Source organism: Culex quinquefasciatus, chromosome 1, assembly GCF_015732765.1.
Source record: "Culex quinquefasciatus strain JHB chromosome 1, VPISU_Cqui_1.0_pri_paternal, whole genome shotgun sequence".
NCBI lineage: Eukaryota > Metazoa > Arthropoda > Insecta > Diptera > Culicidae > Culex > Culex quinquefasciatus.
In genome coordinates this window covers 82,610,958-82,630,774 of record NC_051861.1, presented here as the reverse complement: position 1 = coordinate 82,630,774, position 19,817 = coordinate 82,610,958, and the positions used below count along the sequence as shown (strand labels likewise).

The window sequence follows — 19,817 nt, the reverse complement described above, 5'->3', positions numbered from 1 at the left end:
GTGCGGAGGTTCTGCGGCTCTACTCACACACGCAATGTGTATACGAAAAGGCGGCATGATTGATATTCATGTGCGGTCCTAGGTCGAGCCTTGGGCTTGGGAATGGGAATTAGAATATGATTGGAGGGAAATTGCCGGCACAGCAGGTACAAATTGAAGGAAATGGGAATGTTGTGCCTCTTTGTGAAGGGTTAAAATCGATACAATTGCTGGGAAGTTTCATATGAAAGTCCGGGTATTGCATTCCAAAAAAAAAAATAGTTCTTTTGATTAATTTTTAATTTGAAAGATTCTTGCCAACCTTTGATATAAACACGTACACACATCATAAATTGGAATAAATTTATGTAATTGCCACTCCCTGACTAGTCAACCACAATCTGATAACATGGTTCTACTTCAGCTTAATTGCTATCATATTTCTAGGACTTTGTATTCTGTGTAAAACTAATGGCTGTATTCTCCTCTCCCTTTTCCCGTTTCAGCAGCAAGGACAGCAGCCTCCACCACCACCACCGAAAACACCACTATCGTCATCACCAAGTAGAGGACGCAGAAGAAGAAGAAAAACTAGAATTACCGATCCCGGAAGCCGTTCCGTCGCCGCCGCCGCCGCCACCACCACCACCAGTTCTACCGGGAGTGACCGGAGAGGGAGGTGGCGCCGCGCCAAGTGGTCCGCGAGGTCCACCGGATCAGCTGGATGGAAGTGGAGTAGGAGGGCTGGGAGGAGGGCCCTCTCGGCAGTATGCACCGCTTCCGGAACACGTTCACTAGGTCCAGGACCCCGACTGGTGCGGAGATGAAAACCCAGAGCAGTCTCGAAGTTCCAAAGCAGGTTCGTTCAGCATCGTTCGACGAGATCCAGCTCGAAGCCCAGCGGGCGAATCAGTTTCTAAAGGTGCACCAGAGTTCGGCGGACGAACCGCTTTCGCCGGGTTTGGGGTTGCTGCAAGTTCCACAGGTTCCGGGAGCCGGCCAGCGGTCGCGAAGTTTCGATCTAACTGGGGCCGGGGGTGAAGAAGCGCACGCAGCGGTTGCCGCGGCCTTTCTTGACGTGCCAAAGCGCTTCCAGCGGCGCAAATCAAGCTCGAAGACCCCACCGCCGTGCATCCACTGTTTGTACCTGGAGGAGTACCGGCGGCTTACCGGAGTCGACCAGCGCCAGTACTACGACAACAGTGAGTACCAAACGCTCAGCTACACTTCATCTTCGTCGGACGAAGACGAAGACGACGACGACGACGAGGACGAGGAAGACGACGACCAGGACGAAGATCCGGACGACGATCGACCGGGCGAAGAGGATCCCGGGGAGGACTTCGACTTTACCTTCCCAGGATGCAACGTCCAGTGCAATACTCTGCTGCCACCACCGCTGGTGTCCCCGTGCGGGATCACCTTCACCCTTTCGCCCACCAACGGAGATGACATCGAAGATGGCGGCGTCGACCCGGAAGTCCTGCCGGAAATCGGCCCAATCCTGCCGCCGCCACCCATGTTCGACACGCCATCGTACCCGCCTCTTCCACCGTTCGCCCTGGGTTCACTCCCGATCGGGTCACCACCGATCACCCCCTGCTCAGCGTACCCCCCTCCGTCCCCGACGATCGAAGTGCCTCCCTGTTCGCCTTCCGCGGACGACCCCCCAGGAGCGGGTGCCACCCGGACCCGACGACGATCCATCTCCCGCCAGGAGGCGATCTTCGTCGAACCGACCGGCAACTCGCTCGAAAACGTCTCGTCCGCCGAACCCACCATCAACCAAGACATCAACATCATCGTGCCGGACGATCCGGATGAAGCGGCCGCCAGCAGCAGCCGGAACCAGTCCTGCGAATCCGTCGACCAATCCGTCGACTACAATGACAATCAGCACCAGTTCCACCAGTACCACCTGCCGCGGCCATCGTTGCCGGCTGCCGTCGCGGCGGACTTTGTCCGCGATATCTACCTGCAGGTGCCGGACCTCAAGCGGGACCGGGCCGCCTCGGTGGACTCGTGCTTCACGAAGGTGACGGGCGCGAAAACCGAAGAGGTGAAGCCCCGGAAGGAGCTGACGCTGCTAGCGGTGCCCGGCAGCGGCGCGATCGGTCCCGGTCGGTGGACATTGTGCTGCCGACCGAGGAGCAGGCACGCTACAAGGCACTCGCACTAGCGGGGACGACGGCCGCCGGGGCGGTCAGCGCGGGCGCCAAGGGGTAAGATGGGTTGTGTGTGTGTGGGGTGTCGATGTCGTGACGATCTTTGTCGATGTGGTGTTGTTTTTTTATGTTGTGTCGTAACCAGCAGTACGAATCGAAGAGCTCATAACATCATTATCAAATCATAGTTGACGTCTTGTCTTAACGCACGTCGATTTTCACCAAACTGTGTTGAGGATGCCATTTTGTGCAGCTTTCAATGCCTCACCCCAAGTAACATTTAAGGCTTTATCAAAGTTGTCACAACCGCTATAAAACCTATCAGCGAAAACCAACAAACTCGCCAGAACCTCGATAACCCCCACATAAAACCCAATAGGTTGTTACAGCCTATTTATAAAACCTACATAGGAGTTCAAGGCTTTTCAACTGAATCCTATCAACCTTCTCGAAGCCTTAATCAAACCTTTGTTAAAACCTTGTTAGGAGTTAGAGAAAAATAACATTTCATACGTCCTCATGCATCTTATGACAATCATAAGATGCAACTTTTGGTGCAATAAAAAACATTCCCGGCAACAATGCCATGCAATTCGAAGAAGAAGATCAACAAAAACAAAATGCACAGTATGTGATTTGACAGCGCGCATTTGCCGAAAGTGCGGCGCGTCGTTTCGAGGCTGGTATGCCGCGTGTCCTTTTCGGGAATACGCGCAATATTCTGGCAAAAAAAGTCTTAATCTTGCCAAACAAAATAATGGAGTTGGTTGTCAAAAATGGCGATGATGAAATGATAGAAATATAAAATAATTTCAAAGCTTATTGCTCGCGATTGGTGGTTTAAATTCAGCTGCGGTTGAAATTTTATCGATAAATGTGGGGGGGATAGAGCCAAAAAAAGCAACTCGAACCATAAATAACATTTCTTCTGCAATCACAGTTTTCAAAGAAAAAGAAGAAATTCATCATAATTGTGTGTTTTCATCAAATTTATGCATTTTCATTTTTTTTTCTGCCAAGATGGCGGTCAATCATATTCAATCACGCGTTTAGCGCCATATTTATGCACTGCTATTTGACCGCGATAAATGCTCTTTTAGGAGATTATGATTCTAAGTGAGCTTTTTACATGCCTAATGGCACTTGACAGCTACAACACTCTTAGTTTTAACCAAGCATGCAATAAAACCGTTTGGCATGGCATTCCCAAGTAACATTTTTTTCCAGGAGTTCTACAAGAGCTCTTCAAGATAGCTACAGCATAGCAGTTTGGACCGCGGTAGGATAAAACTCTCTTCAAGTACTCTTCCAAACTCCTGAAGAAGTTTTGAAGAGAATTTTATCCTACCGCGGTCCAAACTGCTATGCTGTAGCTATCTTGAAGAGCTCTTGTAGAACTCCTGGAAAAAAATGTTACTTGGGATTGCCATCTGGTTTTCAAGCCTCTATAAAAAATTTCATAAAACCTTTTTGAAAGCCAGTCGGCTTTTATTTTCACCAGGTTTTATTTCCGTGGCATAAAACCTTGTTACACCCAAAATTCAGAATCGAGATAATCGTTCTCTCAAAATTTATTGAGGGCTCAGTGCCAAAATCGATAGAATAATGGTACCAACTCACACCATCATAACAAATGAGTTCATTCGTAAGTTGAATCAATAAATCTCCAACAAGTGTCATACATCGACTTCTGACTTCTCCATGGTCACCAAGCTGTGGTGGCTGAGGCAGCTAAGTCATTGGATTGGTTTGTCAAAGGTCTCTGGTTCGATTCCCGTTGTCGACACTTTTGGTTTTTTGTTTGACGGATAAACTTTTTTTGCAAATGAACCTCGAGAGAATAGTTCTATCGCCCATCTCGAGCTGTGTTCTCTGCGTCCGTGAATGGTACCACTATTCTCTCGACTCGAGACCATCATTCTCTCGGACTAGCGCTGCCAGTTTTGGGTGTAGAACCTATTAATTAGCTCTCGCTTGTTGGTTGCGGTGAATGCCCAAATAAAATTATTAAGCAATCAAGGTGCTACAATAAAACCTTAATAAAACATGGTGGTGGCTAGTTGGTTCAAAAATGTTACTTTGGCAGAGCTCAATTTCAATCCTGAGATATTAATAAAAACCGAAAAATTTCGTGCATTGTTGTCAATATTTATATGAAAGAAATTTCAATCTTGTCGTGTTATCTTGACACATTCTGAAAATTGGTGTAAGTGCGATAACTGGTCAAAGGGATTTTGGTCAGAACGCGTTTGAGACACGTACACCCGCAATATTTGTAACGGCCTTATGCATGATTTAATTTTTTTAACATTTCACAAAATTTTCATTTGTAAAATTGAAAATCGGGCTATTAGTTCCCTGGAAATCGTCAAGACCTAATTTGGCAACACTGAGAAAATCTCATTTTCCTGTTATTATTATTACTACATTGCCACGTCTCAGCAACCAAAGGTCGTTTCAACAAAGTTCTTATAAACTAAAATCAAGTAATTGTTCTCAGATTTTCGAAAAAAGCACTATTTTTTAAAATTGATAAACTAGAACTTTTTTTCAAAAAAGTTACTAGATGAAGGCTATAATTTAAAAAATAAGGTGCACTTTATCGAAATTTCACTGAATATTTTTTTGCTGCAAATTAATTTAACATTAAAATATTTGTCATTGATCTTTATTTTCTCGTTTATTTTTTTGAAAAATTACTAACGTCATGATTCGAATTCCCAAACGCTTCGAAACCCGGACCCCCATCTTGTTTTATCAATTATTTGGATATAAGTTCGCATTATGAATGTCAAAACTGTTTTATTTGATGAATTCCAACACGAACTTTCATTTAAAGTTTGTTTGAACGCTGTAGTTAATGTCAAAACAATTTAATACGATAAAATTATAAGTTTACCAAAAATGCGAAACATTTCACTTGAAATATTTCATAGGCGTTCGAAGCACCGGGAAAGAAAAGTAGAAATTTATGGTTTCGATTTCCTTAAATTCTAGCAAATTTTTATATAAACTATCGATTGTTTTGATGTTGACAGCTTATTTGATACCTAAAGAATGCCATTCACAAACATTTCAGTCCAAATTTGTGCGATGCATAAGTAAAATAGAGAGTCCGGATTTCGAATCAGCTTTTATCAGTGTCCGGGATTCAAAGCACAACAAGTCAATTTAATTTTAAAATTCTGATGAAAACTTGTTAGAAAAGACATATTTTGCATGCATCATGACGTTATTCTTTCAAAAAATGAAGACTCGGTAAATTTTTTTTTTAGAGTATCATCAATGAGACACGGGGAACAATGATAAAATGGCTCTCACAAGTAGAAGTTTCAACCCATCAGGATCATATTTTGGGGAAAGGTGCGTCAACAGGATACACGTCTGTCATTATGTGGCTTTGGTTATGAACGGTCCCTTGAAAAGTTATTCATAAATTTTTGATTCCGGGGTGTAAAAGAAAATTTTGGACAAAAATTACGTTTTCGCTCGTAGACTTCCATTTACACAAAAACTAACATTTCTTCTGATTTTTTTTTTTTGACGTTCCATAGGGAATGAGTTAGGCTACAATATCCTTTCATTAGGTTTGACCAAAATTAAGAATATACCCAGAATCCAGGGCTGTCCCATTGTTCCTCACTCCTTTCAGCCCCTGGGTAACAATGAGACACTTTGATTTTTCTTCGTTAAATTTTTCAAAATCTATGTAAATCTTTCAAAACATGAACTGAAAGAGATTTTTGGCATATTTATTGACTTTTAACTTCATTTAACCAAAAATACATAGTTATTTAGTATAAATATATGAATTTTACAAAATTAAAATACATTTTAGTATAACTTTAGTAATATTTATACATTTTTATTGAGGTTTTGAAATTTTTATTTCAAAAGTCCTGAGCATTACCTACAATTTTGCCGAAGGCACCAAATCAATTTGAAAAAAGTTACCTTTCGTCAGTTGTGTGCTATCTTGTGACAACGACCATTTAGTACTTTTCGAGAAAAGTCGAGTTTGTTGGTAAATAATTTTAAAACTATGAATGATAGAGCCAAACCTTTTGAAGCAATCGGTTTGTATACTATCGCTTAACAAACGCTCCAAGTTTCAACTAATTTGGTTACACCAGTTAAAAGATACAGTAAACAATGTAAACAAAAATCTGAAAAGCACGTGTCACAAGTGTGTTTCGAAAGTAAAATTGTACTACGTGTCACAAGTGTGCACAGATTTCCCATACAAACTAAAATAGGCTTAAATCAATAGTTTAACCGACTTAATCAGTATATTTTCAAAAACAAAAGATTGCATTGCCTTTAGAAAGTATGTGTGTACATAAATTTGTGAAAAACAAGAAAAATTATCCACATTTTCCAACAACATGTATGACGTGTCACAAGTGTGCACAATCATTTTGATGATAAATTGGTCTATGTCACAAGTGTGTATTGCGATATCCGGGAAACGGAAGCGAGTTTCCAAAATCGGGTCAAAGCATCTTGTAGTGTTTGTTAAGTATAGCAAAACGTCATCATTAACTCATTTTCGACCAAAATGGCCTATGTCACAAGATAGCACACAGCTGACGATTTGCATATATGCATAAAAATTTCTATGGAAACTTGTATGGAAAGTTTTAGAAAAATATAAAAAATACAAAAATTTAAATGTCGTGAAATTGGTCGACTTCGTTGAAAGTTTCTCACTGTTTCAGTCCAAAAAGTTAAGACAAATGTATTATCTTCAGTTAAAACTGGTAAAAACATTCGGTTAAATGACAACGCAAGAAAATGACCACGAAATACAAAAAAAGCGACCAGCCCAAATGAGTCTCGATTCGTACTGCCTCTATTAACAATTCACCTTTTGGAAGGCATTTTCACCCAAAAAAAGTCATCTCAAAGGACGATAAACCAACACACCAAAAAAACATTACTCTCCACATTTCTGTACCACTTTTTTTCAGTTTTCTTCCCATTTTGTTCTAGCTTGTTCGCATACCGCGATATTTCGTTCATGTTTCTTCGCCATCCGCCTGGAAACCACAATTAATTTTCGATTTTCTGTTTGCATGCCAACGCGCGCTTTCCCGTCTGGGTTTTAAGTTTCCAAAACAAAAAAAAAAGGACCACCACCGACCACGGGACCACAGCGAAACCGCGAAAAGGATCCATTTCATTCATCCGGACTTGTGTTTTTTCACTGCTGCTGCTGCTTTTAATGTGTTTTTTTTTGTTTTCGTCGCATTTTTCCGGTTGTACACTTTTTTTTCCCTCTCTTTTTAACTTTTCTTTTCCGTTTATTTTCAGCATATTTTCTCTTCTTTTCCGTGAGCAATCATGATCCAAGTTTGTTTAAAAGTTTTCCCTCTCTCGCTCTCTCGATCACCCACCAGCCTCACTAGTGAGCAGTGAGCGATTTGAGTTGTTTGTAATTATTACTGTCTCTGATTTTACGCCAAATTAAATAAGCTCTGGGGAATTTTTTGCTAATGGTATTTTGTATTTTTTTTCTTCCTCCACTTTTTTTCGGTACATTTCCCACAACGTTGACGGGGCCGCGCTTGCTGGTGTCTCTGCAGGTAAGCTAGAGTTTTTTTTAGGAAAACTTTTCAGCGCTGATAATGATGATGATGATGGTGACGATTTTTTTTAAAAATGAATCATTCTGGATTTTTTTTCAAAAAACTAAACATAGATTAATTAAATACCTTGATCAACTTTATATTCAGCTTGAAACAATAAGCTTAATTACTTCGTAATTCCCGATATATTCCCAGTACTGATATCCAAGAGGAACTAACTTTCCTCAGAGGATTATAACTTTTCGTTACGTTACACCGGAATAATCCCGCAAACCTACACCTTCTAATATACATTAGCAGAACCTCGCCAAAAGCACGAGTTACGTCCACGCTGGAGTGGAAAAGCCCATTTGGGACGAAGCCTTCCTGTGAGTGAGAGCCTGCTACTAGAGAGGGTGAATTATTTGGCATTATTTGAATGAAAGTTGTCGCTTAAGCCCCGGGGGTCGTAATGCGAACTATGTGGGACAAATTTGGGACACAGATGCCGGATTTGGGAGGCTTCCGGCCCCCCCAAAAAAGGACCATTCACGAGGTGAGCTTTTCAGCGGCATTCTTTCCACGAAGGTCTTTAAAATCCCCATTTTGTGGTTGCATAATCTCGCTTCAAGCTTAAATGAAAGTGTACCGCAGAATCGATAGCGAAATGGTTGTTGGCTCCATTTCGCGGTCCAGATATTTCCGGACCGACCTGTTTCAGCGCGATAAGCTGGCTTCTCTTGCTGGCAGAAAACTCGGACTCGGACCGGAAGTGGACAATACCAGAAAAGGTAAGCTCCGGCATCCGCTCGTCATGCGATTTTGGTATTTGGGGACCAGCATTTGAAACGGATATCGACTGTTCGATGGGTGCCGCTGGAAACGATCAGGGATGGAGAAAGTTTGATATTTTGTATTGCAATAGACAGTAAATCAAACACTTTAAACTTACGTGAAATTTTCCGAGGATTCCTATTATTTCAAAATTGAGCCCAAAAAGTGCTGACTTGTTGGCCTCCAGGGGCTAACTGTGGTGAAAGTTTGTTATAGAAAAATCTAACTTTTGAGCTGAGGGAGTAAGGGTTGCCAAAACATTTTGGAGTTTTAAAAATATTTATTTTTAACAATGATTTACAAAAGCTATGAAAAAAACTAACTTGATCCACCTATGTGGTTGGTGCCTTCCTCCTTTCTTTACCAAAAAATCAGGTAAAATTTTCAACTTTTTGGAAATCAAGTGCGCAGAAAACTTGCTCATAGCTCACGTAAGATTCGGCTTCATCAAAGTTACCTATCACCTAAAAGATTTAATAGCTTGATACAGGGTTACCAGATCATCAAACGTTTGGACTCGTTGGGAAGGTAATTCAAATATCTATCCAACGATAGGAAGGACGATAGGTATATATGAAGGTGGGTCTTGGAGCTTTTTGTAAAAAGTTCATTTTTATAGCAGGATTATAGACTTACTTAAAATACCGTTAAAATGAAAAAAAAAAATATGCAATCCGAGATTTTGGCTTCTATCGATTCCTCACACCAAAACGCACATTTTAGCAAAAAAAAGCAAAAAAGAAAACATTCGCTGATGTAGTTTTCTAGTTAAGGGGTAACTTGACTTGCCACTCTGCCAATATTTTTCACGCTTTGATTTTTTAGAATTTTTTAACGATGGATATAAAAAATCCAAGAAGGTAAGCTTGTTGTAAACATTTGATGAAAGTTTGATGCGATTTGGATGATTTTTTAGGAAAACTGAGTGGTCCATAAACAACGTAGTTTTGAAAAATACAGTATTTTGCATTTGTAACGCAAGTTTCCCGTTATGAACCTAACAATATGGGTATCAAAATTCATGATTTTGAATCACCAACTCAAAACTGGTCTTTGGGAATGCTTTGGTGGCCACTGGCCAACCCGGAACCGGTTCCGGAGAATTCCGGGGAACCTACGGAATGGTCAATAATTTGTCAAACAAAAACAAGCCAAACAGGATTTAAATTACAGCGCATCCAAAATTATTTCATTTATGATCACCAGAACCGATATTGGATCGACCTGGCCACTTTGGAACCGGTTCCAGGTACCCCAGCGGAATTCGGAGTATGGCCAACCACGCAGTTATTCCAGAATTATTTTTGTTCAAGCAAAATGGGTGTCAAAGTTTACCATTTTTAACAAGGAGATCATTCATATTGTCCAAAATCATTTTTGGACCGACCTGGCCACTTTGGAACCGGTTCCAGGTACCCCAGTGGTACTCGAAACATGGCCAACCACGCAGTTATTCCAGAATTATTTTTGCTCAAGCAATATGGGTGTCAAAGTTCACCATTTTTAACAAGGATATCATTCATATTGTCCAAAATCATTTTTTGATCGACCTGGCCACTTTGGAACCCTTAATCCCTTTTAAGATGATACATCTGATTTTCAATAAGAAACCCAAAACAATCAGCATTTTAAAGAATATGCATTTCGAGATAATGATGAATGTTGCTTCATATAACTGCCAAGCACCTCTGGGCCGAATTTTAGATGGTTTGCTGATGTTGATCTCGAGATACAGCCATTTCTAAATGTTTTTTTTTTTCTATGAAAATCTATAAAATCAACACAATTTCGGCAATATAAAGAATAAACATTTCGAGATAATTATGGATTTTGCTTCATATGACTGTGAAGTATCTCTGGGCCAAGTTACAGAAGATTTGCTGATGTAGTTTTTGAAATAAAGCCGTATTAAGTTGCTATTTCCGACTTTTCAGGCCGATTATATTGGTTTTCTTAGAAAAAGTCGGAAATAATATTTAAAAATGGCTATGCCTTTAAAATTACATCAGCAAACCATCTGTAACTTTTTCCAGCGATACTTGGCAGTCATATGAAACAAAATCCGTCATTATCTCGAAATGCATTTTCTTTAATGTGCTAATATTGTATAGATTTTATAGATTTTCTTAGAAAAATCGAAAAAAAAAAACATTTTAAAATGGCTCTATCTCGAGAACTACATCAGCAAACCCTCTGAAACTTGGCCCAGAGATGCATGAAGCAAAATTGTTCATTCTCTCCAAATGAACATTCTTTAAAATGCTGATTCTTTTGATTTTCTTATTGAAAATCGGATGTAACATGCTAAAAGGGCTGTATCTCGAAAACTACACCAGCGAATGTATTCATTTTTTGCTCAGAGGTGTGATATAGTATAAGTGCAGTGGTCCTCAGCCAGATGAACCTCGCGGGCCGCATGTGATGAACAAATAAAAATTGCTAAAATTTGTTAAATTTCAATAATGTTCCGACAACTCACACAGCAGTTGCCCCGACCCCTCTTCGATTTGCGTGAAACTTTGTCCTAAGAGGTAACTTTTGTCCCTGATCACGAATCCGAGGTGCGTTTTTTTGATATCTCGTGACGAAGGGGCGGTACGAAAAAAGAGGTGTTTTTAAATAATTTGCAGCCTGAAACGGTGATGAGATAGAAATTTGGTGTCAAAGGGACTTTTATGTAAAATTAGAAGCCCAATTTGATGGAGTACTCAGAATTCCGAAAAAACGTATTTTTCATCCAAAAACACTAAAAAAGTTTTAAAATTTTTTCCATTTTCCGTTACTCGACTGTAAAAAAATTTGGAACATGTCATTTTATGGGAAATTTAATGTTCTTTTCAAATCTACATTGATCCAGAAGGGTATTTTTTTTCATTTAGAACAAAATTTTTTATTTTAAAATTTCGTTTTTTTTCTAACTTTGCAGGGTTATTTTTTAGAGTGTAACAATATTCTACAAAGTTGTAGAGCAGACAATTACAAAAATTTTATGTCTATATACATAAGGGGTTTGCTAATAAACATCACGAGTTATTGCGATTTTACGAAAAAAAGTTTTGAATATGTTGGTCGTCGTTGATCATGGCCGTTCATGGCCACCCGCGACAGACACGGACGACGAAACAAAGAGTATCGCAAAATGTAACTTTTTCAAAACTTTTTTTTCGTAAAATCGCAATAACTCGTGATGTTTATAAGTAAACCCCTTATGTCTATATATTTTGTAATTGTCTGCTCTACAACTTTGTAGAACATCGTTACACTCTAAAAAATAACCCTGCAAAGTTAAAAAAACACGAAATTTTAAAATGAATTTGTTCTAAATGAAAAAAATGACCCTTCTGGGACAATGTAGATTCGAAAAGTACATTAAATTTCCCATAATATGACATGTTCCAAAAATTTATACTGTCAAGTAACGGAAAATGGGAGAATTTAAAAAAAATTAATGCTTTTTTCGATGAAAAATACGTTTTTTTCGGAATTCTGAGTACGCCATCAAATCGGTCGTCTAATTTTACATAAAAGTCCCTTTGACACCAATTTTCTATCTCATCACCGTTTCAGGCTGCAAATTATTGAAAAACACCTCTTTTTTCGTACCGCCCCTCCGTCACGAGATATCAAAAAACGCACCTCGGATTCGTGATCAGGGACAAAAGTTACCCCTTAGGACAAAGTTTCACGCAAATTGAAGAGGGGTCGGGGCAACTTTTCCCGATTTCGTGTGAGTTGGTAGAGAATTACCCTAGTAAGAAAGCTGAATTTTGATAAACTAACATTTTTCCCAACTTTTCAATATGATTTTTGAATGTATTTAAATGTTTCCAATTTTATTTTATTTTTAATAAAAATTACTTCCGTATCAATCCTTTCTGATACATTTCTTTCTAATAACATTTTTCGCGCAAAATAAAAATTGCATTCTGTTCGAAACTTTTATACGTTTCAGTTTAAATTAAATAAAGTTTCACCAAAATTTAGACTTTTGGAAGGTAGTTTTTAGATTCAAAAACATGTTTGGACTGAAAACTCTTTTTAGCTTCAAATAATATGCTACTATTTTCAAATATTTTAGTATACCGTGGACTCTCTCGTTGTCGATATTAAAGGAACCGTCGAGAGTTATCAAGTTATAGAACGAAAAATCAAAGCAAACTTATTTGAAGGGACTGAAAAATATATTGTCAGCAGGTGCAATATTGAAATCGAGAAGATCGACAGCCAAAGAGTCCACTGTAATTTTAATGAATTTTGAAACAAACATTTTCAGAATAAAATCAGTTTAACACACTTTTTTTAAAATTAAATTGCAAATAACACCATAGAAATTAATTTTTTGCTAAATAATGGATGAATTTTGAATCATAAAAAAAGATGCAAATATTTTGTTCTGAATCTTATAGACTTAACTGGAAGAAAATAAAAGCTTAAATAAATATTCTAGCTAAATCTTTACTAAGCAAAAGTGAGAGATAAAAAACGCTCATAACATAAACATTTTTTTTTTTAATTATGGTTGCTTGCCTTCGGACACTTAGTTTCGAGTAGGAATCTCGCAATCTCTTGATTTTATTGCATTTTCATTGAATATTTTAACATTTAAAGACTATTTAAAATTGAACATACATGCGACTTAAAAATGTATTTAATTAGATTCTTTTTTTTTTGTACCTAATTTTTTTCATTTCATATTTTTAAATCCAAGAATACAGGAACAAAAATAAAATTTATATGATTCATAAATTTATCATCAAATAATTGTTTTTGGTTCGGATAATAAATAAAATTTTACTTGAAAGTATTGATTTCAAAAAACCTATATTTCAATCTTTCAAAATTTCTATGCAATTTGAGGTTAAGCAAATACAAAAATTATTCAGTAACCCGCAATTTTTCAAAAGGGCAATCACGGAAATAAATTCTCCAAACAATTTTACATAAAAGTCTTCATATTGACCATTGTACCAAGTTTATTTCTTGTGGGGATCGCCGGGATGAAAAATAAACATGTTAACAAAACATGAATTTTGGGAATTGTTTGGTGATTTCCAATAATTTTGCGCAGTGTTTTGGGTCTTTTAAATATGAAGGATGATTGAGCTAAAGCATAGTCAATTAATATAATTTCCAATAATGGTTATTCTAGGCAACAATATCACTCTTGAGAGAAATGCTTTATATCAAAATATCAGAAGAAATATGTTAAAAAGTCAAAGTTTAAAAATTTTGCATTTCAATTATAGTTTTTTCAATTTAGCAGCAATTTAACATAATGTGAACATTATCAATGTTTTTCGAAAATACTTTTTCGTGGGCTCGACACGCTTATTTTCAAGCTAATTCAATATAGCTTGAGTTAGAATTTTGCTTAGTTGGTTGTTAATACTAAATGGGACAATTATGCGACTATTAATCGTATGGAACGATTTGGCCCTGACATAACTTTTTTTTTATTATTGGGATTTAGATCAAAACAAATCAATTTGTTCCGAATACCATAAAAATTACACTAAATCACGTTGGCCAATTATGCTATCATGGAAGTAAACCTCAATTCTACATTTCATTTTTATCTCTCTCTGAAATAGATCTGATTTCTTTTAATAGATTTTTTTAATAATTGAGCACTTTTCCTGCTCTGGTAAAAAGGTTTACTACAACGTTTCGTTAGGAAACGGCTTCCCGATAGCCAATACTAGTAAAGGGATCCGATGAGGAGAATTTGATGTACTCTATTCGAAGAAAGATTATGACCAGAAAGCGAGGCACTTTGGCCGCTCGGAACCTGGATTTGCATCGGCGAGCTTCCGCGTGGGAAAAATCTACCGGGAAAAAAGCTAAGCTTTGGGATATTCCAGCACGACGAACCGAATTTTTCGAAGAATTTTGCGCCGAACAGAATTTCTCAAAATTGCTCACATTTTCGTCCCCACCCAAAACTCGCGACATCCCGTCAATCATGGGACGTGGGAATGTTTCTGAGGTGGGGGAAGGAAAAATTTACCCCATTTATCACGAGTATTTCCTTATAAATCAGTCCCCCCCTTCGTTCCGTGTCCTCCTAAGCAGCCAAGTGAACGTGGGCAAACATTTGCGTTTAATTTCACCCACACCCTCGTTTCAAGCTGGCAACACTTCTTGGCAGATGCTGCTTGAGTTTTTGGCGCACTCCAATATCTTCTAGCAGCAGCAGCTTGACGGGCACTTTTCTTCAAGTGTTGAGAGATTCTTTGAGATATCGCACTTATTTTTTTGTATTCTTAGACTTAAATGAAAAAAAAATCCAACGGTGTTGCCATTAAGATTATTTGAGGTTTCTTAGTTTTCAATTTTATTTGAAGATCTTTATTTTCCAGAGAATTGTTGAGTAGAAGCAAAGCTTCTTCGAACAAGTTCTGTGTGTTTTGACTACGTGGGAAAAGTTCAACTCAGCAGTGGCGTTCTCTTCCTCTAGGTTTTGTGTACGCTTCATTATGTTTTTATGCTCAATTTTTGCTTACATTGATCACTCATCCAGTGACTGATGAAGCTTTCCAAAGTACGTAATCAAACACTCGACGCTTGTCTCGTCTGAACTGATGCTTCTCAGTCAGCTTAAAAGTGAAGAGACGCGTCCATCAAGTTCATTGCTCGTTGACATTAGAGAAAATGCTTACAGTAATGTCAAATTTGATTTAAAATTGCTATCTAGATAAAAAAAAGGATAAAGTTTGTTAATTATTTTTCCTTTTGTTACTTTTGCTCCTTTTGTTCTATTTGTTCCTTTTGTTCATTTTGTTCCTTTTGTCCCTTTTGTTCATTTTGTTCCTCTTGTTCCTTTTGTTCCTTTTGTTCCTTTTGTTCGTTTTGTTCCTTCTGTTCCTTTTGCTCCTTTTGTTCTTTTTGTTCCTTTTGTTCCTTTTGTTCCTTTTGTCCCTTTTGTTACTTTTGTTACTTTTGTTCCTTTTGTTCCTTTTGTTCCTTTTGTTCCTTTTGTTCCTTTTGTTCCTTTTCCTCCTTTTGTACCTTTTGTTCCTCTTATTCTTTTGTGTTGTAACCAAATTCTTCAAACAAACGCTTCGCAACGAGTCGCTCACATAAAACTCTTACTCCGTAATTGTATTGTCAAGTTCTTTTTTCACTCTCCAACTCAATCATTTGAATATCGCGTGTTGCTGATACGACCCGTAAACAGACCGTCAGACAGACAATCAGACTGGCGTTGTGTCATTTCTCCGCCAGACTGCATCACCAAAGCAGGCCAGAGTGAGGTGTGGGTGCAAGCTGTTGCGAGCGCTGGGATGTTCAAATATTACGTAACCAGGTTTTGAAATTATGTTTTGCGACTTGTTTTTGACTAAATTTTCTCTTGAAAATAGATTTTGATTAAAAAGTTTGAATTCAGTGAGTCAAACGACCTTGCTACTCCGAGTTTAAGCTGTCACGCATAGCACATAACGAACGCGCCCCGCCACAAGACGCCGTCACTGACTCACGTTCAACGGTTTTGGCCGAACAAGAGAGTATGGCGCCACTGACTGCCGTCACATCTCCTCCGCTTGCCAGTTTAATTGGGTATTCAAACCAGGTTTCTTCAGTAGCTAAGAGAGCTTTAAGTGGTGAAAAATTAGCCCCTTTAAAGTTCAACGTGCTGCGTCTTTTAGGTCATTTGACAGTTGAATGAATCGAGTTGGCGTTGAATCACGCGCTACAAAGATGGCGTCAACTGCGTCAACAGGTGATTCGATTCGTTGACTTAAATGGTGTGGTTGCAATTGCAACTCTTTTTACGGAAATTCAAAGCACTAAACGGGTTCGACTTCTTCGAGTCAAAATTCCTTACATTCCTGAAATTTCAAACTTCAACAATTTGAAAGCAGCTCTCTTTTTTCACTCCCACAACAAATGCTTCCAATTTCAACACCATCATCAAACAAAATACTTCCGTGCGGTTAGGCTTCTCAAGCTGCAACAACAACAACACAAAAGGCGCCGGAAGTTCATTATCCTTTGATGGCGGCGTCGAAATCCGGCACTTGTTCCGACAGACGACACCAGGCTCTTCTCATCACCAGAGCATTGATGAAGGGGGCCGTTTTGGATTATTTTGAATGGAGTCGTTATTCGCAACGGTTGTTTCATTCTTATTTTTCAAATCTATTTTTTTAAATAAAAAAAATTAACATATTTCTGTTACTCAATTTATAAATTGCTTAGTCGATCCCAATCCCACAATCAAACTTCAATCGGTTTTGTACAACCCACAGTACAAAACCTAACCCAACCCAAACCCCCTCTACGTCGAAGATACTATCTCTGAACTGAATGCACACTTTGCAATCTACTAAAGTTAGCATGTGTCACCACACCGCGCCACACACTAGCCGTCATCACGTTTGCTCTTTTTTATCTTGTTCTTCCTTTTTTAGTAAACTGCCTCTCTCTGCTCTCCATCTGCCTACTATACAGTATTGGTCTCGTTCGCTCTCACCCGGTGATATTTGTTTGAGTTGTATTATTTGGTTCAGATGTATAGAGAGAGAAACAACTACATTTGGTTGGCGTTGTGCTGGCTTGGTAGATTTGCGATTTTAGAGGAAAAATAATGCCGAATTCGACACAATTTGACATTGATTGTTTACTTTGTTTATGTGCCCTTTCGAAATGTTAAGCTATTTCAAGAAAACTACATGTCGACTACGCTGATTGTTGTCAAACCATCTCATCCTCTTTTACACGACGTTTAAACACACAGCCGTCATCTGGGGCGAATCGGGACTACATTCTGAATACCCAAGTAGCAAATGCTCGTCGTGTCTGTAGAATTTTTTTGTTTCGCGCAAATTAAATGATAACCTAATGGCCGCATCATGACAACACAACAACCTACTTTACCGACATATTCAGACAAACAAATTCTTCTGTTGCGCGAAAAATTTGTTGCGAAATAGTTGCATTTATGGATCCGCAATCAAAAATGTTACTTGGGTAGGGACAGCAGGATTTAGAGCACTTAAAAGATGAAATTTGAAAATCAATGAACTATTTTTGTTAATCTGTGTCTGTTCATTCCCAGAAATATCCAAATATTGTGCAGAAACAAAGCTATAACAGCAATTCCCCACGAAAACAGCATGGAAAAAAACAAAAGTGCTCGGATCGGGCTCAAATTTTTTTTGGGGGTTCCCTGGCCGAAATAATTAGACCCGTATTTTTTGTTTGACCATTAAGGTGACCTACGCCTTGTTAGGGTGGTCTGAAAAATGGCCATTTTCGTCGATTTTCGCAAAAACCACTTTTTTCGAAAAGCCATAACTCCTCGCCATTTCAACCGATTCCAATTGTCTTATACGCAAATGAAAGGTGATAAGTTGGCCTTTCAAAGAAAAAAAAAGTAAAAAGTTTGAAAAATCTAGCCTTGCATATAAAAAGGGCGTATGAAACTTTAAAATGCCGTTTTGACGGTGTCTGGACCAAAGAGTCTATGTCTGGAAACATTTTTATCGGATTCCCCGGATATTTTTACATAACTTATTAAAAAATGGGAGGAGTTCATTAACAGGATTCCGAGATATGATTTTTAGAAAATAAAATCCGTGTTTTTCGATGGGCCACACGCAAAAACCGGAAAATGACAATATCGGCAAAAAACAACTTATTTCACTAAAACTGCGATAACTTTAAAATTTTAGCGATGGCCTATGAATGTTTTGGTACCAAAATTTTTGATATTAAAAGACGCAAGGATAGATTTTTCAAACTTTTTACTTTTTTTCTTTGAAAGGCCAACTTATCATCTTTCATTTGCGTATAAGACAATTGAAATCAGTTGAAATGGCGAGGGGTTATGGCTTTTCGAAAAAAGTGGTTTTTGCGAAAATCGATGAAAATGGCAATTTTTTAGACCACCCTAACACGGCGTAGGTCACCCTAATGACCAAACAAAAAAATACGGGTCAAATTATTTCGGCCAAGGAGCCCCCAGAAAATTTTGGAGTCCGATCCAAGCACTTTTGTTTTTTTCCATGCTGTTTTCGTGGGGAATTGCTGTATAACAGCTGTCCTAATTCGCCCCACGTGTCTCGATCCACCTCAGTCTAAATACCTTGGTGTGAGTGAGCACCGTGACTTTTTCAACCCAAATTCGTGCTTTCCTTTTCATTAGGACACAAAACTTTTGTAAACAAGAGTGTATCCCTCTCACACCTTATGCAAACTGTCATTTGAGTGAAAGAGATACACTATTGTTTACAAAAGTGTTGTGCCCTTTTGAAATGTTATGCTCCAATTTATGTTTTATAATGTGTGGTATTTGTAAACGCATTACAAATAGAATATAAAACTCACAATACAAAATGTCCACAATGAAAAATGTCCACACTGAGTTTTGTAAACAAACAGCTGGAAGACAAAAAGAGAGATTGCGTAACGTGATTTTCGAACGATCCCAGTTGTTAACATAAACAAAGTAGAAATCTGAAATCTGAAAAGCACAAGTTTGACACTTTTGTCGTGCTTCTAAATTGCTGTTAAATTAAGTGTTTTGGAAGTTTCTGTGCGTATACAAAACGTTGTTCCTTCAGAAGAGATCTGGTTCGGGGTTCAAATAATGAGAAAAATCCGGAAGTGGGTGAGATTTTGTCGAGTCCATTCAAATCAGTAAGTATTACTAATCATAATATGGCATATCTGATGCAACATTTGAAAAGGGTGGTACGACATTGCACTTACGGCTCATACTCTGACTCTGAAAGAACCTACAATCTTTAATTTAAAACAATTATAAAAAAACCCCTTACTGGACTTGATCATATTCGTAAATTTTCAGTAGGGTAAATTTTTTTATGTAAACAAGCAGCCAAGGAATCTATGACATTTTCCCGAAACCCATATTACCGAAGGGACATTTCCCCGAATGACACTTCCCCGAAAAGACACTTCCCCTAATAGTCATTTCCCCGAATTCCATTTACCCGAATTTCCCATTTCCCCTAATCGTCCACATTCCCGAATGCCATTTTCCCGAATGGGCCACAATCCCGAATGCCATTTACCCGATTAGTCATATCCCTGAATAGTCATTTCCCTGAATAGTCATTTCCCTGAACGCCATTTCCCCGAACGCGGTCAAGCCGAAATGCCCGGTGCCCCGGAGCGCGCGCGCTCCTGGGCACCGGGCATTCGGCTTGACCGCGTTCGAAATAACGATTTACAGTCGACTCTCTGCTTGTCAATATCCAAGGGACCGTCGAGGAAGAGAATCATCAGATTACAGAACGATGCAAAATGA

The 19,817-nt window shown here is 38.6% G+C and overlaps 1 protein-coding gene across 1 annotated transcript in view; it reads left to right on the top strand.

The window, feature by feature from the left end:
- Positions 1 to 490: 490 nt before the first annotated feature.
- LOC6052745 (eye-specific diacylglycerol kinase) overlaps positions 491 to 19,817 on the top strand; it is a 106,423-nt gene continuing 87,096 nt past the window's right edge. The window contains 2 exon segments of the mRNA XM_038249192.1: positions 491 to 2,036; positions 2,039 to 2,201. Of these exon segments, the coding sequence (XP_038105120.1) occupies positions 749 to 2,036; positions 2,039 to 2,201 (1,451 nt within the window). The 5' untranslated portion in view covers positions 491 to 748.